General features: G+C 37.9%; 1 protein-coding gene across 2 annotated transcripts in view; it reads right to left on the reverse strand.

Annotated features, from left to right (window-relative positions):
- CDH12 (cadherin 12) overlaps nucleotides 1-23,817 on the reverse strand; it is a 723,975-nt gene that overhangs the window by 163,151 nt on the left and 537,007 nt on the right. For both annotated transcript variants that reach the window (XM_036310943.1, XM_036310944.1), the window contains one exon: nucleotides 12,927-13,343. In XM_036310943.1, coding sequence (XP_036166836.1) covers nucleotides 12,927-13,157 — 231 coding nt within the window. In that variant the 5' untranslated portion in view covers nucleotides 13,158-13,343. The remainder of the gene's footprint in view (nucleotides 1-12,926; nucleotides 13,344-23,817) is intronic.

Consider the following 23,817-nt stretch of genomic DNA (forward strand, 5'->3'; position numbering starts at 1 on the left):
CATTAATTCATCCTAGAACACAGTTGATTCTGGATGCCCTGCCAATCGACTGCAAAGGGCATGCCTCCAGCAAAATAGCTGCAAGCATGTTGTGGTTTAATAAAGCTGGAACAATATGGTCACAGCCTTTAAAGCCAGGAAGTTATCTAAATGATGTACACATTAAGGTGGTCATATAAATTGTCATCCAACAGGGATACTTTTGCATGTAAATATGGGTGCTATTAAGAATTTCACCCTAACATCAGGAGAAGCACTATATCTGAATGGATTATTGCTGAGAAAAAAAACAGTTTTTTGTTTTGTTTGTTTGTTTGTTTTTTGTATCAGGAGGAGCAGCCCTGGCCCCGGAAAATCAGCAGAGACCTGCAGTGCAAAGCCAGGCAGCACTGGGACAATGACATTGCTGTGCTCTGCCCTTCACTGTCTGCAGAAGCGGCTGCAAGGGAAAGGTGCAAGCCGCGTGGGAAAGGACCGGACACTCTGCCCAAATGGCACATGGGACGCGTTTTCTAATCATCTCAAAAGAGCAAGTAAGAGTGACCTAATTTTGAAGCTCCGCATTATCGAAGTCTAGGACTTAATGGGGAGCAATTTGAATCCTATATTTTTCCTCTTGACAACATCCACTCTTCCTTCCTATATAAGCTTCTGCTTTAGTCATCCCTAAATTCTCATGCCCCTGCTCTTATGCATTTACTTATATACTATTTGTTCTTCTGAACTCTCACCCAGGAAGCTTAGTATATTGAGAGTGTACATAATTATTTTTCTGTAAGTAATAATTTCACTTCATTGAACTGGAATATTCCCTTATTTAGTTAATTATTAACTTAATAACTGCTCTGATTTAAAAAATTACTTAGTGATATGTACTCATAGCCATTAATGAAGGCATCACTTTTGAAATATGAATCTGGCTACACTTCAGAACTGATTAAATAATAAATATTCAATAATTATTCTGAAGTATCTTCAGAACCCTATATGATAACTAAAGTTTGGTACTTAATCAAAGGCTGCATGTGACAGAAAAAATCTAATCAGTGGAAGCAAAAACTAGAAATATACTTGACAAATTAATTAATAAGCCCATGTTTACACATATTAATAAAAATATACCCCAATGAACACTAGCATCCTAAAATATGAAATCTATATTTCTTTCATGAAATGCACACTTTTCAATTTTATATAAATTGCAAAGTTTATGTGTAATTGTTTATTGCAATAAAGATAAAGGAGGCAGACATCATACATAATAAATGTTTAAATCAACCAAGAAAAGAAAATTGGGGTATTTTAAATGTGTTTAAATTATTTTTCTTCACTATGTATATTACCATTTATTTTATACTTAGTGTGCTATAAGACTCTGGTCTTGATTTTGTTCATTTGTTCACATGAATATATTTTGTTTAACCCAACGTCCCCGATACAAACCCTGAATAAACTTGTTTCATCCTTGCTTTGTGATAGGTATCACTGCACTCTCAACAAAGTGAACTTAATGAGTTATAGTAATAATATTCCTACTTATTGTGACTATGTGTTCAAGATCATATGGATGATGTTGTTCTGGTCATATGGATGTACTTAGATAAGGGAGCCAGAGACTGGGACATGGGCATGCTGGGAGATTCTTGGCAATCTCAGGGTAACAGTGGAAATGGGAATCTGTGTCTTAATCCATAGAATATGATAGATTCCATATATTTTTTTTCTTTTCTCAAGGAGTGAGATGTCCATTATGATGAAGCTTAAGAGAAAAAAGAAAGAAAGAGAGAGAGAAAGAGAGAGAGAGAGAGAGAGAGAGAGAGAGAGAGAGGTCATGATTTGTCCACTGGCAAAGCAAGTCAGTTAATTGACAGAAGAAAGTAAATTATTTCTAACTTTACTAAGTCACTACATTATATGATGTTGCTTTCGTAAGTCAACACATGATATAGCATTGGGAGACAATTTTCCATCACCCCTTATGTTCCTGAAGGTCTTACACAGAAAGCAGTAAATGTCTTTTTTAAAAAAACTATGTATACATTTTTGTTTTTGTTTTAAATAATTTTTATTTCTTGAAGTATTACAAAGAGTATTACATATGTCTCCTTTCCCCCCACCCCTTGACATTCCCCCGGCCCCTACCCCCTAGTGTCTTGTGTCCATTGGTTATTCCTCTATGCATGCATGTAAGTCCTTTGATTGATCTCTTAACCGCCCCCCACAAACCCTCCCCAGGCTTCCCACTGTAGTTTGACAGTCTGTTCAATGCTGCTCTGCCTCTGCATCTACCCCTGTTCATCAGTCGTCCCCTTTATCTGTCCCAACGTCACTGGGGCCGTCTTGGCCTCACCGGGGCTGTTTCAACCTCACCGGGGCCATCCCGTCCTCACCGGGGCCCTCTCGGCATCACTGGGGCTGTTTCAACCTCACCGGGGCCATCCCAACCTCACTGGGGCCATTCCAACCTCACTGGGGCCGTCCTGACCTCACCGGGGCCGAAAAAACTATGTATACTTTTAAGAATGTTTTTACATATAGCAAAGCACCTTGAAAAGTTGAGATGGTGTCTTCATCCAAGGCAAAGGGTAGACATACTTACTACCCAGTGAACCAGAGGTAATGTCTCCTTTCCCTCCCAAGGGCAGGAATTATCAGAGTTCCTCTGCCATAATGCAGCCCACTACATGAGCAGCATCTACCTGGGCCCATCCTTTTTGCCCTTATGGTGTGTGGAAACTGACTCAATTACACTGGTGTCATCTGCTTATTGTACTGTGCGTGACAGTGTCCCATTTCTCTGACCCAGGTATCTCATGCCTTCTTCCAGCATTCATGAAACTGCGAAAGACTAACAGTTCTTGATAGTTGACATAAGACAGCATAAAAAAGCAATGGCATTCTTTAATAATGAGTGTGAGTATACATTAAGAGTCTTCTCTAAAGTGGTTACACTGATATATGTTATATAGGAAATGTCCTTTAGGCCATTTCTATAGGAATTTTCAGGAGTAGAAAATGATTGCTTTCATACTAGTAATCTCATGTATTAATCATATTGATTAACTATCAATAGCAATAAAATATGTGGTACTTCATGAACAGTGAAATACATTCAGATGGTACCTTCCATGACAGTTGTTTCACTTTTTCTCAGAGTCAACAATGAGGACTTTTTCTTACAAAATGTACCAAAAGAACCCACTCATATTTCAAGTGTAAGTTTGAGTCAGATAACTGTGTATATATCCAGAAAGTCAATGTTGCTGGAAGATATGAACACTGAATTTTTATTATTTAGGTCATTCTATATCCCCTACTTTTCTGTTACCTTTTCATACAGGTGACCTTTCCCATGGTGCTTCTCTAATAATTCCATTAGGTTAAATCTCTTCTCACCTGGTATAATATGCAGGTCATAGATTTTTGTCAATGTTAGCCTTCAGACAGCAACATTTCCAAGGAATCCAACTAATATTTTATAGAAAAGATTTCAGTAACACACACACACGCACACACACACACACTGAACTGCAATGTGAGGTTTGTGACATATGTGCTTGAAATATTTCTGATGAATATACAACCTGGATATGTGATATCACACTATATTATTAGTGTGTATTAGCATACTTGTGCTTCAGCACTTTTGTGTAGATAATCACTATATAATACTTGGGATTTAAATCAAAGCCTCCTTACTCTTTATTCAACTGTTAAGTAACTATAGTCAAGCAAAATTAATAAATAATACCAAAATATTTTAGAAGAAAAAAAGATTGAAATATATTAGATGTAGGGTAGAAAAACAGCAGGAGGAGGAAGAGGAGAAAAGAAGAAGGAGAGCCGAAACTGGTTTGGCTCAGTGCATAGAGCATCGACCTGCGGACTGAAAGGTCCCAGGTTCGATTCCAGTCAAGGGCATGTACCTGGGTTGCGGGCACATCTTCAGTGGGAGATGTGCAGGAGGCAGCTGATCGATGTTTCTCTCTCATCGATGTTTCTAACTCTCTATCTCTCTCCCTTCCTCTCTGTAAAAAATCAATAAAATATATTTTAAAAAAAAAAGAAGAAGAAGGAGAAAAAGAAAAATATTGCTCAGATATTTTTTAATTATTTTTTTTAATTTTATTGACTTCAGAAAGAAAGGCAGAGGAGAGAGAGAGAAAAAAACATTAATGATGAGAGAGAATCATTGATCAGTTGCCTTCTGCACACTCCCTACTGGGGAATGAGCCTGAAACCCGGGCATGTTCCCTTGTGGGAATCGAATTTGAGACCCTTCAGTCTGCAGGCCGATGCTCTATCCACTGAGTCAAACCAGCCAGGGCGAGTGCTCAAATCATGCTGGCCATGTTATGTTTGAAATGCTGGCTTCAGTAATTCATATACTGACTTAAAGATAGTTAAATTTTATTCAAGGCAGTGCCAATTCAATTAAAGTAAACACATTAAAGCTTTATGGCATAGCTATTATAAAGTAAGCATGCCAAAAGCAGAAAATAAATTGTAAAGGAGAGAGAACTAGAATACAGTGGGCATTGATGATTTGAAAAGTACTATCTTGTATTATTTAGTTGTTCAAGTTCCATTTCAAGCAATTTTCCTTTAATACATATTGCTATCTAGTCATATCAAAGATGATTATTTCAAAGACACCCTGATGTGTGAGAGAAACTATAAAACTCAGGGATATGTTTAAGAACCAAGGTGTGCATTAAAATATCAGGCTTATCTAATGGTTTCTTCTGATGTTTTGCTGCAGAAAGAGCAGGTAGCTAAAGATGCTTTGATCAGCAGCCAGGTCAATACATTTGGCATTGTAAGGATTAAAAGACCTTGATATAGGGCACTTGAATATACTACAAAGGTTCTCAGATATGTAAGTGAGGCAGGAGTCAAGAGGATGTGTAAAGTTTTAAATCTGTATGAGTGTGAAGAATGAGTTGGTATAATGAACCTTGAATATCAAATGAACAGGAATTACTCTGATATTGAATGTTCACACTGTAGGAATAAATTGAACATGAAAACTACATTATGAGCTTTTCTTAAAGCTACGTGACTCACCAAATAGATGGATATATAGATAGATAGACAATAGTTGAGCCATGAAAACACTTCTAAATGTGTCAGTATAACTTTATAATATAATTTGCATTTTTATTGGGTGCAATGGTTATATAGGAGTCAGATTTTTGCCCTAATAGTGTATTAATTTAGAAGACATTTCAGGTAGACAAATTATTTTTGTATTGCAATTAGAGCTATTTTAATAAGCTATCTTACTATCTTTATTTTTCCTTTTCTCTCTTATTCTTTTTACTAATCCAAAACCAAATTCTTCATATAATTATTTTTTCCCTCCACCCTCCCACCCACACCCCCAACCCCACCCGCACCCCCTTCATATAATTATTAAAAAAATATTTCCACTGCCTTGACTTTCATATATATATAAGCATATATTTTTGCTGCTAAATCTCTGTGGAAACTTAGTATTTGTAGTTCCACTCTGGTTGTCATAGACTTCTCCTTTTTTGTATCATTCTCTCTATTCCATCACAATGGCCCTAAAATTCTGCAATAATAAATTGATACAATCATCTACTCCTTTTTCTTCTTTCATACACTGCCTTGATGGTAAAGAAAAGAACTAATGCATTGCTGTTAGTTCCACCACCTGAAAATCGTTAAAAAGTAATTTTTCTTAAATCCTAAGAATCAACCAGCACTTCTTCCTTCCACAAACTGGCCATCTCATCTTCATCACCATCTGACTGGGTCCATTATTTCTGTGAAAGGTAATTGTATGTGTTAATTTAGCTGGGTCAAGGTGCCCAGATAAACATTATTCTGGATGTCACTGTGAAAGTGTTCTTTAAAAAAAATGAAATTAACATTTAAATTGGTGGACTTAGAGTAAAGCAGATTACCCAGCACAAGGGACGTGGCCTCACCCAATTAGCTGAAAACCTTAATAAAACAATTATGGGCCTCTCCCAACCAATAAGGAACCTACCAGCAGACCTTTCAGTTCAAACTACAGCTCTTTCTGGGTCCCTGCCTGTCTTCCTATCCTGAAGATTTTGGACTTTCATGTCCACAATAACATGAGACAACTATACTTAAAATATATATATATATATATATATATATATATATATATATATATATATATAAAATTATATGTATATTCTATTTATTTTGATTTTCTGGCGAACCCCAACTGATACAAATTTTGGTACTAGAAATGGTTATAGAGACACAAAATCTTATGAATGAGTTTTCTTAATTGATTCTGTGGTTTCTGTAACTGACTCTCTAATCTAATTGGGCTCAAATGTACTAATGACTCTGTTTCCAGTAGTTAAAAAGTGCCCATCAGCAGATGAGTGGATTAAAAACTGTGGTAGATCTACACAATGGAATACTACACTGCTATAAAAAAGAAGAGACTTTTACCGTTTGCAACAGCATGGATGGAACTGAAGAGCATTATGCTAAGTGAAATAAGCTAGCCGGAGAAAGATAAATATCACATGATCTCACTTATATGTGGGATATAATGATCAACATAAACTGATGAACAAAAATGGATCCAGAGACAAGGTGGCACTGAGCAGACTGTCCAACCTCAGGGAGAAGGCAGGAGGGGGGGGGGGGGTTAGAGATCAGCCAAAGGACTTGTATGCATGCATTTTAGCATGACCAATGGAAACAGACACTAGGGCAGTGGAGGCTTGTCCTCAAGGGTGGGAGTGGCGGGGAAGGGGTGTTGGGGTGTTAATCCGGGGGGAAAAAGGAGACATGTAATACTTTCAACAATAAAAGTTGTTGGATTTTGTTAAAAAACAAACAAACAAAACAAAACAAAATAACCAACAATGCTGGTAGCCCGCAGTGTGGTCTAGCAACAGAGATATACAAAATGTCACAATTGCATACTCCTAATTAAACAATTATAAAAGTTAAGAATCTGGGTGATCATTTATATGATATGTTTTTGTCAAACTCATGATTATAATCATATGGCTGGTTGTGCCTACTGTCCCTACATGCCTTAGTTTGTTTGAGCTGCTATAACAAAATACAATAGAGCCAGTCCTATATATATAAACAACAGAAATTTACTTTTCACTGTTTTGGAAGCTGACAGTCTATGATCAGAGTCTCCGAATGATCTAATATTGGCCATCTTTGGGATTGCAGGCTTCTGGCTGTGTCTTCACATGGTAGGAGGAGCTGGGGACCTCAGTGTATCTGGTTTATAAAGGCACTAGTACCATTCATGAGGACCTGATCTTGTGTACCTCGTAAAGGCCCTGCTTCCTAAGATCCCTACCTCATGCATTAGAATTTCAACAAATGAATTTGGGGAGACACAACTTTCAGATCATAGTACTGGACAAAGTGTGAAAAGAAACACATATACTCAGGGATTTGAATTCCCAATTCAAGTGCCACAAAATAACCTGACAACCTCTATGCCACAGAACTGAGATTGCTGAAAACAAGCACAGCATCTCATCCTGTGAGTCACTGAATTATAGTGCAAATTGTCTACTTTTAAAGTGAATGCACTGATGGTGAAGGAATGGCATCCTGAAAGTTAGAATGCAGATGTATGGGAACACCATGTTGAAGATGGAGACATTGAAATCATAAATTCTGAGGAGTCTTGTTGGCCAGCAAAGCTGCCTCTCCATCAGCATCTGAGGAGATTAACCCTGAATGCCTCAGGGCCTCCCTTGAGTCAACAACCGTACAAGACTCTACTGATTCATCATGAATCCATCCATCTTTACTCTAGATCTATAAATGCACTCAAGTCTCAGGAGTCCCTGAAAGGTGACTACAAAGTGTAACCCACAAGGAAATGCATCACACACCAAAATAATGACTTGCTTTTTCTAATTAATACAGACAGAAATCCAAAATACACATGTGAGAATAGATATTAAATGTGTGAGCTTGCCCTAACTGGTCTGGCTCAGTGGAGAGAGCGTTGGCCTGTGGACTGAATGGTCCCAGGTTCAATTTTGGTCAAGGGCATGTACCTTGGTTGTGGGCACATTTCTAGTAGGGGGTGTGCAGGAGGCAGCTGATTAATGTTTCTCTCTCATCGATGTTTCTAACTCTATTCCTCTCCCTTTCTCTCTGTAAAAATTCAATAAAATATATATTTTTTAAAGTGTGAGCTATTGAATGAAGAAACATAAAGTTGGATCAGATTGGACTTATTGATGTGGGCCAATTAAGCAAATATCCCTCATCTAATGTTGCATTTAATTCTGTAGTTAATGTTGCAGCTTCGGGGTTAGGAAGTGATTCAACAGTTTGCTTGGCTGAAACATGGAGCAAAAGGTTGCCCACAGTGAATAAATTTGAAATTCCAGACCTGCCTTGGCTTATTGCAGAGGAAGGAATTGCAAAGCTTAGGGAAATTGGAACACTAACAAATCTGTCATTTAAGACCTACTCACCGACTCTGGAGGTGCCAGAGGACACATCTTTCACCATGACTTGGAGAAGCAAGCTTGAAAGGGGAGCTCCTACATCTTTGAAGAGCTCTGTGATGGCTTTTCTCTGCAGGCCAGGACCAGTGAGAACTGATCCCATGGAATTGGGAAATCTACATGCAATCAGAATAATTGTATCCTGGGGTGACAGGGATGGGTGGCAGCATTCAATGGTCAAAGGCAAGGTGGGTATGGTTGCTATAATGGACAGCAGAGATAAAGCAGCTTTCTGAATACTGGGACACTCTGAGACCTATGGCACTGGCATTGTTCCTAGATGTGAAATTGATAGGAAGACTATGAAATGCTTACTTGACCTGTATCAGCAAAAAAGTTCTAGTAAACACAAGTTTAACCCGAATCATAAAAACAGAGAGTTATAGCCCCGCAATCAATTCCCAGACTCAAGTTATAGACCCAGAATCCCTTGAATGGAAAAAGGCCTGGTCTCCTTGAGGAAGGGACTCATTACACTATAAATTATAAAAAAAAAAGTTACAGTTAATCTTTCTTCCAGCTTTCCCAGGAAGATTTTACTAGGGTTACTCTGCATGGGGGAAATGAAAAAAATCAGACCTTTAGGGAACTACTGGACACTGGCTCTAAACTGACACTAATTCCAGAAGATGCCCAAAGTCACTGTTGATCCACCAGTCAGAGTAGGGGCTGAAGGACGCCAGGCTTCAGTGGATTTTAGCTCTCTTACATCTCTCAGTGGGCCCTACATATCCTCAAATCCAATAGAATTGTTTTCCCAGCTCTGGAATACATAGTTGGAATACATTGGAACAAATATACTCCATAATTGTGTGTATATACTTCTATGTATATACACACATATATGTATAATATATATAGTTCATAATTAGAATAACTATACTAAGTTTATCTGTAATGATTCCTTGAGTCTCCAGCCTACCAGCCTACTCTGCAGATTTTGGACTTGCATCTACACAGTCATATGTGACAAATTCCTTAAATAACTCTCTCTCTCAAGGACTCTCCATTTCTCTCTCTCTCTCTCTCTCTCTCTCTCTCTCTCTCTCTCTCTCTCTCTTCCTCTCTCCACACACACACACACACACACACACACACACACACACACACTATTGGTTTTGTTTCTCTGAAAAACACCAGCTAATAGAGTATCTGTCACATCACACCTGGCATATCATAGATCAATCTCTTTCATTTACACTTTTAAAATGTATTCACTGTTCCCATCACTTTCTCCCTCCTTTGAGCTCTAGGGAAAACCATTAAAGTCAATTTGATGAAGGTCACCTCTGGCTCACTAACTGCCCAAATCAGTACAGGCTTTTCAGTCATTATTTAATTTGACTTGTGGAGTTTGACATTATTTGTCATTTCTTATTCTTAAAGCTTTCTTTTAATTTATTATCCATGAAACTATCTAATTCTTCTTTATCTGCTTTGCAGCTGAAAATCAGTTTTCTCACATATTCTCTTTAATTTTTTCTAGGGTGTGTTACCCATTTATGCGATTTTGACTTCCATCTATACACCTATTATTCCTATATCTTTATGTCTACTGCCACAGTTTGGTCTTCTTGAAAGGATGTCAACATTAACATTTCTTCCCTTTAACCATAACAATTGCTGAGGCTAATGTCCACTAAGCTGTTCAGAACCCTCCCACCCCCAGAACTTTCTACATGAATAAATTATTTTATATTTGAACCTAGGGAAATCAAATTTTACTCTCATTAAATAAAGCTCAGATGATGGGAAGTATACAAAGTGATGTTTTCCATAGATGCTCTAATTGCAAAGAAGCAAAGCTAAATTTGAAGCTCAATCATAGTAGTTTGGCTGATTATTGTGCTTAGTTTTTTTGCGCTTGCTTTTTCCTTTATCTCTGTATACTATATTATTTATAATACCGTACTTTTCTACAAACTGTCTCAAAGCCTTTCTAGAAAGAGCAAGAGCATAAATATATTTATATATGTTTACACACATATAATGGCTTAAATCGGTCCCCATGTTATCATATTACTATTCCCACATCTAGAATCATCAAGACAGAGTTAATTAAACTTTAACCATTTTCCATGTAGAAAGAAGATTTTGGCAACGGTTGTTTCATTTACATTAGAAACTCACAAAGCCTCAGAACCCTGGGTTCATATTACAACTTACAGATGTGGGGCCATCTGCCTGTGAAAATGTCTTAATTTAATAATAGGCTCAAAGTCATACTTCTTTCTTTTTAATCTATTTATAAATACTAACTAATCTTGTAAATGAGTTGGATGAGTTCCATTCTATCATAGCAATTACAAAGGTAGAATTCTGGAATACCAAACAAAACTTGCATAAGCAACTCCTAGCTCCATTTTACTTAAGTCCATTAGGAGGTGAAATGCTACTCTATTTAGGACAGACTAGAAGTCGTTTCATTAATTTTTCAACAGAATGTCCATTTTCTCACCTCAAAATTGAGCATCTAAAGGCTACTGAACTGCTTTAATCCAAACCAGAGCTTCCCTTTTCATCAGACATGCACCAGGAACTTCAGTTCCCTGTCTATCTTCTGTCATCAGCACAGTTGGGATAACTGACACCCATGAGGCCGTTTTAGAGCTGTGCTACCCTTTCATTTGTCTTAGATTTCAAAACTCAACCCTTAGATTAAATTAACAAGTTTACCAGCACAATATGAACCTATCTCACCCTAAAAATGTTTTAGTGATTATTATATTCCACAATGATTGTAGGGAGAAAGAGTATAAGTAGAAACAATGTGTAGCAGCACCAGGGGACTTCCATGTTTTGGAGTACTTTCTTCAAGGTTTTCTAAGACTGTTCTTGTGCCCAGGTTTACTTGTGGACAGTGATGCCATCGGGGTGTGGTGCCCAGGGCTGGCCGGGAACTGCTTGGGCCTCCGTGTCCATTTCTCCCATCAGTGTCCGTTAGGCTCTCTCTGACTTCCTCCTCAATTTTGGAGGTCACCAGATACCCCGTGGAGCACCAGGACTGGCCCTAAGGAGCTGTCCTATGGTCACGTGCCCAGGCCCTGATTCCTAGTAGGTGGGAATCCTGTCAAGGACATTGCTCCTGCTTAATGGCCCTGAAGATTTTTGGCAAGATTATAAGAAACTGAATTGCCAGTATGGTACTCAAAGACTGATTTGATGTGACTAGATTTTACATGTACAGAGGTATCCCACAGGAAATACTCGTCTGCGAGCTCATATGCCTCAGGCAGCCTTGGCTATGTCTTCATTTCTAACAAAGGTTTCTATTTAAGGACTTTCTGTACCATCTTATTCAAAATTCTTTGAATACCTTTCCAAAAAATTATAAAAATGTGCTGCAAAACATTAAGATCGTGAATGGATTTTCTTCTTTGACCAAACATTGAAATCATAAGACTCGTTATGTTTATCATTAGTTTAGAATTCCAGAAAGTTCAGAGAACTTTAATGTTCTAGAGACATGCCTTTCTATATATTGGCTACTAATACCCCTCTTACTATGGCTTCCCTTTTCTGTCCTTGGACTTATTTTAAACTCTCTTTACACATATCTGTTTTTTTTTTTCTTTTGTTCAGACCATAGCAAAATCTTTTAGAAAATTTAAAATCAGAATAAAATGAAATATTTAATGTTCCAGAAAAAAATATTTTTTCTAGGGCCATTGATAAGTTCTATCTATTCTAGACATAGGTAAAAATATTTTATTTAAGGAAAATAATAGTACAGCTTAAATGTGCGGAGACATTTTCCATCAACTATTTTGTAGTGAAAAAATGTCCATAAACTTCTAATATGACTAGAAAATATGTGCTGTGCTGAAGATCAATGTGTATGCATTTGGGTTCCAACATTTTTTTCACCTGACCGTAAATAGCTTCACAAATAGCTTGCAAAGCATATAATAAAGAAATTATTTATAAAGCATAAGCAAGCCAAGTCAAATACTTCAGAACCACAATTCTAATTATATGTCATGTTTTTAAGGTGAAGAGGAAGAAAGATGTCGTGGTCATTCAAGGATACCCACAGCAGTTTAGAATATTTATACCTGGTGATTTTTTTCCTTTTTTCTTTCAGAGGTAAACAATTTCAGAATGGCTATGATGTGCTATAATAGCACTTTTTAAAAGACTTTTATATATTTCAACTTTATGTTTAGCGAAGAATGTAAAGAAGAAAAAATATATTAACCAGGGATAATCAAAGTAAAGTTAGATTAAATTATATTCCCAAAAGCTTACCCGGGTCACTGAGTCAGGCAGAAAAAAACAGGTTTCTTGAATGTCATTTCCAGTGTTCAAGTCACTGGTTTGTTCCAACTCCTGCGCCAAACATCCACACACAATACACAACGCATAAGAACCCTTGCTATCAAGGGGTTGTCAAAAGAAACAGGCCATTACCTTTCCCACGTACTGAGGTTCGGAGCCCATGTATTCTTCCAGCACAAAGAACTGGTTCCATACCCAGCCACGTTTAACTCGTTGGAAATGCATTCGCCGCCCTGGCAGTTGGATAACATTCTCTCGTGGCTCTGTGGCTAAAGTTTGCTGTAGCTGCGGTGGGGGCGGTGTTAGGAGGCCTCCATCAAACAGGACCCAGAGAAGCAGGGATAGGCAGTTCCTTGTAAGCATTGGCAAAGGCGTTCCTACAGCAGGGCAGTCAAAACTCCAGCACTTACTGTGGAATTGTGGAATCCAGGTTTGAGGTGTCTGTGGCCTCCCCCTCTTAGCTTTCTGTTTTAGTGCAGAAATGATAATGCAGGCATTAATCCTTTTGATGAAACGGCTTCTGCAGTATTATATTCCATCTAAAGGGACCTATAAAACAGATTAACAGAGATATATTAAATTGCTAAAATCGCATGATAGTCATCAAAACTCTCATTATATCTGGCAGTATTGGAAGAAACAGAGAGGTCTTTTAAAAAATATATTGATAAATGTTCATTGCTATTCAACCTGTTAATTTTGTGAAACTAAGCTTTTTACAGACTGGAAAGGTATTAGTTACAATGGAGCAAAAGGTGTATCATGAACAGAAGCAATATTTTGTTTAATTCAATAATAATTTTAAAGATAAAACAGGGATCACTGTTTTTAAAGGGAACCGAGGGTAAGGTTTTGCAACCTCAGCACTGTGGACATTTTGGGGTGGATGATTCTTTGCTGCTGGGAGCTACCTTGTCCATTTTATGATTTTTTTGAAGCATCTCATTTCCTCTGGTCAACAGATAACAAGTAGCATCCTCCCCACACCCCGTGTGACACACAAAACTATCTACAGACACTATCAAATATCCCCTGGGAAGAACAAAACGGGCCAAGATTGAGAACCACAGATTTGCAGAATAAGAAAAAAGCAGACAATTTTTAAAAAGCAAAAAGTTCCCTAGTAAATAATACAAAGAATAAGACCATTCAGGAAAACAACAACAACAAAAAAAAGATAAATTACTAAATGTAACAGTAAATGATTGTAATAAAATATAAACTATTGCTAAACTGTCAGATGACTTTACAAGCTTTAAGTTTTAAAAAATATGCTCTCTAGCCTTCAATACCAGAAACCCTAGCTATGTGGGAATTATTTTGTAGAGTTTGTCCAGCTCAGAGCAATTTTGGCTCCCTACCAGATGGACAACCTCTACTCTGCATGTAGGTAAAATGAGATTTAAATTTCCCCTTACAGCAAACATTTCCCCCCATTCATTTATTTAAGGTTTACTGAGTATCTACAATATACTAGGTCAGTGATGGCGAACCTATGACACACGTGTCAGAGGTGACACGCAAACTCATTTTTTTGGTTGATTTTTCTTTGTTAAATGGTATTTAAATATATAAAATAAATATCAAAAATATAAGTCTTTGTTTTACTATGGTTGAAAATATCAAAAAATTTCTATATGTAACACGGTACCAGAGTTAAGTTTGGGTTTTTCAAAATGCTGACACACCAAAAGGTTCACCGTCACTGTACTAGGTCATTTGGTATACAGTAGAGAAGAAAACAGAGATAATTCTTGCCTCTCTTAAATCAAGAAACAGCAAACAAATTAATGGTTACAAAATTAACAAAATTGGGTAAATGTACCAATGCTGTAAAAATAGGCAAGCAGAATATCCTGATGGCAAAACTTAAGTTAGCAAATTCAATTTGGTAAAAGCCTGTGATATGTGACAATTATAGTAACAGCTACAGGAATAGGGGCATCCCTGTATTTTGCAAGCAAGCTGAAAAGACATGGCTTGATTCAGGGTGAATTTATACTTGGCATTAGAGGCACAGTGTTCACAGCCTATGAGGTTTTCAAGAGCCAGAAATGTTGGAGGCTGGAAATTACATATAATACTTCCAAAATAAGAGAACTAAAATCAAAATCAATGCCTGTTTAATTAAATGTTTATAAAGAATGGCATTTTGTCCACCTGTCAATTCAGTTCAATACTTATTCAGTTACATATAATATAATAAAAAGTACAATGCACTCTTCACAAATATTGAAATATCAACATTTAATGTGGAAGCAATTCCCCATGCTTGAGATAAGATGTGAGATGAAGTGTTTTACTCTAAAAGCATTCTATAAGGACACTCCAAAATAGGGTATGGCATTTTTTAATAATCTGAATGGATGAGACTTTTAGACAGAATCATAAATAGTATATACTTTATTGCATCTTTTCATTCTGGAAAATTAATGTTCATAAAAAGTTAACTTCGACCTATATTGTCCAATATGGTAACCACTACCCATATGTGGCTATTTGGTTGAAATTTGGCAATTGAGATTGTGACGTGCTCTGCTTTTAAACTGTATACCAAAATTCAAAGACAGTATGGCAACTAAGAATTTAAAATAGCTCATTATTCATTTCCATATTTATTATTTGTGACACACTAATATTATCTTAAATATAAACTGTGATATTAATTTTATCTCTTTTTACTTTTTAATGTGTTTACTAGAAAATTAAAATTGTATTTGCAGCTCACATTTGTGGTTTGCATTATTTCCTGTTGGACAGCATGGATTTAAACAATAGAGTTTAAATTGCAGGCTGTGATTTCTACTTAAGTCATTTATTCTTAGCATTCAAAATGAAATTTCAAACGTGAAACTGTATCATGCCTGTGTAACGATATATTTAAGAGGTTAGAGAATGTTTGCAACTGTTTTCAATAAGCCTGTGTAAGCCCAGTGCTCACATTTCCTTCATCTGTTTTCAAGTTTAAATTGCTAACAAGGACATCCAATATGTTTTAATTTCTTGAACGTTCAGCGTCTTCTATGATTCTTCCTATACTTATGCAGTCCTTGCTCAGGCGTGCTCAGACACATGGGAAGGGAAACACCAATAGAGAAGATGAAGGGTAAGACCTCTACCTTCCAAAACCTAGTCTAGTACATGGAGCACATTAGATTGTATTTCTACCTTTCTATTCCATGAAAATTTTCTCCTCCACTTTTTAGAAGGTGTGAAGTATCAAATTTTAAAGAGCAAGAACACCTAAGGTTATTTCCCTAAATAGGAGTCTTTTTATTTTATAGTAGAGATTTTTGATGTTGGACATCTGGCTATTTTCATCATCACTGTCACCACTTTGATTCCAGCTGCCCTTTCCCCTTTGGAGCCAAAGGTGTCTAAAATATGAGTTTAATTCCCTACTAGAGTAATCTTCTAGAAATCCTAAACTACCCATGGCATTTCCCACCTGTTATGCTAGAAAGTGTGTCTGCAATATGAGGGGATTGACTTACAAATGATTGATAAGTAGACAAGAATCTATAATAATAAATGCATAATATGCTAATTAGACCAGACATTTTCCTGGACATCCTTCTGGACAACCTTCTGGATGAAGCCGGGGCTGCAAGGGAAGCCCGGGTCCCGGGCACCTGCCAGCAGCTGGAAGCCCAGGTCCCAGGTGCCAGAGGGAAGCTGGTGCCAGCAGCCAGGGGAAGGCAGGCCTACTCTTGCATGAATTTCATGCATCGGGCCTCTAGTTTGAATATAACACAAAAAGTATGTTGTTTCCTAAGGTAATTTCCCAGCACATTAAATATTTACATCATGAAAAGCAGAAGCTACACACAAAATATTGTAATTAAGGCTCAAGTTAACTGGAGCCATGGAGGAGTACAGCATGGAACACGATTCCCAGTTCCCTCACACACACATTCTGCTCTCTGCTTTGGCTCTTATTGAACACACTCTACCTCGGCGTGCTGTGTTCTCTACATTGTGTGTGCGTACACTTCCCTCTTCATCTTTCTCTAAGAAGGCTGATCCTTACTTATCCCTGCCACCAAATCACTTTTACCATTTTCCTTAAAACAGAATCAAATATTTACACAAATAGTTATTAGTGCTTTATTCTTGTATGTTCAGTACCCGTGCGACTGCTCTGTGAAGGAGATGGTCTCATTGTACCCATTTTACAGATAAAACAGGAACAGAGCAGTTGAAGGACTTGACCATGGTCCAACCTTGAACACCTAGAGGCAGCTCTGAATTGGGGCAGTCTGCTCGAGAGCCCATCCTCTTGCATGCTGTCCTAGGCTGCCCTGTATTAATGAATGCATAAACAGAAGAAAGCATCAAGGCTTTCAAATCCTAGCAAGACAAGCAATATGAGTTTAAAGACTTGAGTTTCAATATCTGTTTCCCAAAGCTAAGTAGGTGTTTCAATACAGCTTAATTTTTCTTAGACTCATTTAGATCTTGTGTAGAATTAGAGGATCTAATCTATCAGGTCAATAAAGTCCCTCTGAAGTCAGGGTACTCAGGACTCCCAGCACTCAACTTCCAGGATATAAAAAGAGACACATAATTCCAGGCAGAGGTGGAAAAACACACACCTAAAACCAGTAAGTGACAAGGCCAGGATGTTAACAAGATTGGATGGTGGCTGCAAAGTAAGAGACTGCACAGCAGCCCAGCTAATCCACCCAGCAAGGTGCTGGACAGGCCAGGGGACCTGGCATAGGTGCTGCACAAAAAGGAAGGTGAGTGGTGTCCAGCTGTGCAGGCTTCTTGCAGTTCCCTTGGACTGGGGCTGCTGGGCAGTAGTCAGTCAGGTGAGAAGGCGGCTGGTAAGACATCCTTGACAACTCTGGATCTGGAAGTCACTTCCAGCCTTGGTATGCACAAGTCATAATAAAATGCATGAATAAAAAGATGGGCTCTAAAACAAGACAGATCTGAGGAATCATTTCGAATGAATTCACAGCATTGTTTTATGCTCAGTACTAAAATCTGTTAAGCAGCATTTGAATTGTGGGGACACAATCAACAATGCTATGTCTGTGGAGCTATATGCGTGATAAAATAGAACACTTCATATTTCATCACAAATAGAAAGTGTGTGCGTGTGTGTTTTGTAACTCGTGTTATTGCACTAGATCCTAAAATCCCTTCCAAGACTGTAGCACTGCAGTCCCTCAGGGAACAGATGAACAGAGATTATTTCCAGCACAGGACTCTGCTCCCAGAAGATCCCAGCCTCCAGCCAGGTTTCAGCGGGAGCTTTGAAAGGGTTGTATCACAGCAAAAGTCATGCAAGGAGACTGAAGGACTCTTATTCTTAAGCGAAAGGAAAACAACTCCCCCAGGCCCAAAACACAGCCTGACTTATAAGAAAAAAACTATAAAACCGCCAACCTGGGTCCACTTGCCCAGCACCAAAGGTGCTGTTATCAGAGCAAGAATAGCAGACTGGTTCTGGGGTGTCAGCACCCTCGGGGAACATGGGAACCTTAAAGAAGACATATTTGATACCAAGACCATCACCAGGGCTGTGCTTTATTCCATACATTGGGTTTGGGATATAGTGTTTAAATTCGGCCCTAACTGGTTTGGCTAAGTGAATAGAGCATCAGCCTGTGGACTCCAGGGTCCCAGGTTCGATTCCGGTCAGGGGCATGTACCTTGGTTGTGGGCACATACCCAGTAGGGAGTGTGCAGGAGGCAGCTGATCGATGTTTCTCTCTCATCGATGTTTCTGACTCCCTATCCCTCTCCCTTCCACTCTGTAAAAAAATCAATAAAATATATTTAAAAACTAAAAATGTATATTTGTCTGTTATTCCTAAAATTTTGTAGAGGCGAGGTGGCTTTCCAAAGACTTTTCAAATCTGAGTCTCAGGAGTTAAATATTCCTTTTAGCAGAAGGGCATTTTTTTTTTAATTGTCATATACCAAAGCAGGGGATACTTGGGTGTGAAATAGCCTGTGACAGCTTTTCTGTTAAGTGTGCCCAAAGCTAAGAGATATAAAAAGGCTGTGGTTGCTGTTGGTATTTATATAGTTTTGGGTGTGTTTGCTTTTAAGAACAACTTCTGATGAAAAAATCTTATTTCATGTAAATTACACGCAAGGTCTGCCTTTGTTAGATGTTTTCTTAGGCTGACAGATGCGTTAATTATTACAAATGGTCCTCTGTGAAGGGCAACATTCCAAGGCTGCCTGTGTATTGGAGAACTCTTTCAAGGTGACTATGCCTCTGGCCCAGCTATAATGTTTAATGTCAATGTAAAAAAAAAAAAAAAAAAAAAAAAGATTTACCCTCTTCTCTCAAGTGAAAAAAAAGGAGATTTTAATTTGAAATAATGTCATGAAAAAAATATATTTTAATTTGAAATAATGTAGAGAGAGGCCTTCTTTTTCATATTATGAAAATAGAGTAAAATAATATATGTAATCCAAAAATTATTAAAATGTCAATCATAAACTTTATACCTCACTTTATAGAAATGTTTACCTTCTACATATACGATTTACAAGTGATTTAACTATATTTTAAATTCTCTGCTTCATAGTGTATAAGTGCATTATCTTCACTAATCATCTAAAGATTCATGTGATAATTTAAGAATTTGAGTCCTAGCCCTAATCGGTTTGGCTCAGTGGATAGAGCGTTGGCCTGCAGACTGAAAGGTCCCAGGTTCAAATCCGATCAAGGGCATGTACCTTGGTTGTGGGTACATCCCCAGTAGGAGGTGTAGGAGGCAGCTGATCGATGTTTCTCTCTCATCGATGTTTCTAGCTCTCTATCCCTCTCCCTTCCTCTCTGTAAAAAATCAATAAAATATATTTTTTTTAAAAAAAAGAATTTGAGTCCTAGAAAAACTATCTGAAGGTTTTAACAGAGACATTGTGATGTGACATGTTTAACCTTCTTCAGAAATGAAAGCAGTTCTTGGAATGCCTTGGGGATGAACAAACATTCCTACTAAACCTCATTTGGCATTAGTAAACTCACATCAAAATAAAATTTTGCCATCTCTGTGGTTCAGCAAAACCCTAACCCCTGTGGGAAACTGATATAGGGTTGAGCCTCGGACTGACCTGCTGGCAAAGTCACAAACAAGTCCCAGCTTAGAGGGCTCAGTCCTCTTAGCATAATTAGGCTTGACCTTATAACACTCCCCAGATCTTACCTGGGAAACTAATGGGCTGAGGGAAGTACAGGGAGTGTAAACATGATCAAAACAGGTGAAACTCACAAGAACTATAGCTTTGGTAACCACTGCATTGTTTACCTCAGACTATAAAAGGTCAGTGCGGACTGAGCACTGGTGGAAGTCCTTCCTCTTGAGTTGGACTTACCCGCCCGGTCCCCCAATATTTCCAAATTATCTCTTGTCTTTTCTATTTCATTTGTGTGCGGCTCCTCTTCCAGATATTGAACCCTGAACCACTCGGGACGTGGGAGGAAACATTTACGACAACCCCAACTCTTTATTTTATAAATTTGACACTGAGAAGTAGAATAGCAAACAAATTTCTGTTGCCCCTTAGGAGTAAAACAAAGATGCCTAAAAGTGATAATTACTCTATGGTCTTAATTTGTGGCGTTCACTGATTCTTACTCTCTGATTTGTCCTGATCCTACTCTCTAATGCACACACATATACATATATACATGTATAATAGCATATATTACATGTATAATAGTATATATGAGAGGTCTAGTATATATTATACATGTATCATACATATATAACATGGGACATCTTTCCAGTAAATGATGACAAGGGACACAGACAAGAGATTTGAGAGCACATTTGCTCTCACGATAGGAGTTTCACTACATTGTTAGAACACCCTTGATATGGCATTTTACCTTTTTGATCTTTCTCAGAAAAACCCATAACACCAGTCTAATCATCAGAAAAGCATTACACAAGTCCCAACTGAGTGACATTCTGTAAAATACCTGAGCAGTAGTCTTGAAAACTGTGAATGTCATCAAAAGCAAGAAAAACCTGAAAAGCTGTCACAGCTAAGGGGAGCCTAAGAAAACATGACAAATTAAATGTGATGGATGAGATCCTGGAACAAAAAAAAAGAACATTAAGTCTAAGGAGATATGAATAAAGTATGGATTTTAGTTAACAATAATGTATCAACATTGATTATTTAATTGTAACAAATGTATAATATTAATGTAAGATATTAAGTATAGGGTTGGCTGGGTACAAGGTACTATGAATCCTCCTTACTATCTTTTCAATTTTTTCTGTATATCTAAACCTGTTCAAAAAGTAAAGTTTATTTAAGAAAAAGAAAAGGAATACATAGGATTTGTAGCAAGGATTTATTATTATTTTTTAAAATAAATCTTTATTGTTGAAAGTATTACCTATAGTCCTGTTTTCCCCATTGATCCCTTCTAGCCAGACCCAGGCCTTCACCACCCTATTGTCTGTGTTCATGGGTTATGCATATATTCATACAAATTATTTAGTTGATCTCTTCCCTCCCACCCAGCCACCCTCTCCCACTGCCCTCTCAGGTTCCACAGTCCTTTCTATGCTGCTATGTCTCTAGATCTATTTTGATCATCAATTTATTTTGTTCATTAGATTCCACATATAAGTGAGGTCAAATATAATACTTGTCTTTCTCTGACTGGCTTATTTGGCTTAGCATAATGCTCTCCAGTTCCCCATGTTGTCTCAAAGGGTAAGAGATCTTTCTTTTTTACAGCTGCATAGTATTCCATGGTGTAAATGTACCACAGCTTTTTTATCTACTTTATCTACATGGTCTCTTTAAATGACAGAAAACAATTCAGACTTCACTGGATAATTTGTTGATGAATTAATGATTAGTATACAGAAAAACAAGCAAACAAAAGGCAATTATTTATTCTGTGGAAATAAACAAAAAAATTACCACATATGAAATTAAATTACATCATTAAATGTTATATTGAAAAGTAAGACTATAATTTTTGCAAGATTACTTTAAGACATAAACAACACACTTGGGCAAATATATATTTATTAGACATATGTGTTTAGTCAATGCTAGAAAGCAAGACAACAGATTCAAAATGGAGTCACTTGTGCTAGGCCCCATGTCAACAAACCAAGACTTATTTTCAGTTTCAGCATCTCTTTTCTAATGGCTAGATGCAATGCTGCCGATTTATGAATCACTGAACCAAGCCAATTAGATCTTCAAATTTATTCAGCTGAATTTTTATTTTAAAAACCAAATCAGTTCTTAAGAAATTAGAACCCTTTTTTTATAAATTGAGAGATTGTGGTCAAATAAATGAGATGTTTTAAAAATATTTGCTGATAAATGGCTGTTATCTCATTATCTGGAGGCTTGGTTATGGCTAAAAATGGTGCAACCTACTTTCTAACAGATACAAGAAACAATTACATAAAGTAATGGGACAAGAGCAGGAGAAAAACTATGTATAGATTTAGAGTCCTCTTTGGAGATTACCTTTGTAAATGATGGAAATCGGTACTAGGAATAATTCAAGGGCTGAAAGACACAGAATCGCCATTGTGATTACCACTGCACCATGCCTGGAAGTCTACTTTAAGTAGGAAAATGGTTTGGGTTTTTATTCTGCATTCAAATTCTGTATCAACAAAATAAGGCAAAATGCTCCAGCTGTGGTAGACTGAAGAGGGCTTACAGGAAGCCAACCACTAGGGACTGATGGAGAGCTGCTTGGATAATTAGCCTAGAGTAGGATTAGATTAATCCCACTTTTAGCAAAACAGCCAAGACGGTGAGGGATCTTCAATTTCATCACACTCCTTCAATTTCATCTTCCTGAATTCTCAATCATATGCAGTTTAATCAGGGGAGAAGAAAAACAAAAAGTGGTACATTCTGAGATCGGAACTAAAGAGTAGGGTACCGTACTTCTGGAATGGCGCAGTGAGGCATTCAGCAGACGCCCTCCACAACACAAAAGCAATTTTACTGATGACATTATTTAAAAACAATCATTTTAAGTTGCTGGAAATTGTCTTAAGTATATACAGCAAATGAGGAAACACCCATGCAAGGAAATCTATTCATTCTTGGTACGAATTACAAGAGTCTGTGACATTGAACCCTGACCAGCTTCCTTAGGTGATATTTTAAAATTTACACACCCCGGGTCTGTGTTACAGAGCTCTCTTCTCTGGGCAGGTGTAGCCAAGAAGTCCGAGGCTCCCTCTCCCCCCAGTTCCCAGGCTGGAGCTATGCTTTCAGCCCTGGAAGGAAGGCTGGCAGCAATGTTTCTCGTGCTCCCCTCCCCAGCCTGAGTAGCAGAAACCCTATTTCAGGCAGGTGGGATGGAGAGTATTAGACTCCCTTTTTCACCAACCCTACTCAGAGAGTGAAATTCTACTTCACACACACCAGGTAAAGAATACTAGGGCCTAAGCATTCCACTATCTCACTTGTAGGGCAAACATTCCACATGTGTAGCAGCAAAACAAAGACTAGGACTGCTACCTCCCACCACCACCACTGCCCACTCCTAATGAGGACAACAGTGCAGAAGTGAGTCCTCAGTTCCCAGCTGTTTTGCTGGTGCAGACATTCCTCGCAGGAAGAAAGAAGGCCAGAAGGACAGAGAGCCCCACCTCTCTGCCTGGTGGAACACACTTTATTTTGAACAGAATGCAAACTCCTTATCTGGGGAAATTGTTGAAAATAATGGAGATCTTGGTGGAGAGCAATTATGAGGAAGTTGTAGACCTATGATACAAGCAAATGGCACAACAGCTAGAAGCTTAATAGAGAGAACTAGGCAGAAAGACAACCAAGAAGAGCCCTAGGGGAATCAGTAAACTCCGGGGGTTGGGGAGGTTGTGCACATATGCTAAGCTGAACTCCTTCAGTGGCGATCACTGGAGGGGATGAAGCAGATGTGAAAGCATTCTCCAGACCCATCAACACAGGCAGGAGCCTCACTGGCACAAGAGGCTTTGATACATCTTCCAACACTGACTGAGCAATACGCCGCTCTGACCCAGGGCTA

The sequence above is a fragment of the Myotis myotis genome, unplaced genomic scaffold, assembly GCF_014108235.1.
Source record: "Myotis myotis isolate mMyoMyo1 unplaced genomic scaffold, mMyoMyo1.p scaffold_m19_p_5, whole genome shotgun sequence".
NCBI classification, from domain to species: Eukaryota; Metazoa; Chordata; class Mammalia; order Chiroptera; family Vespertilionidae; genus Myotis; species Myotis myotis.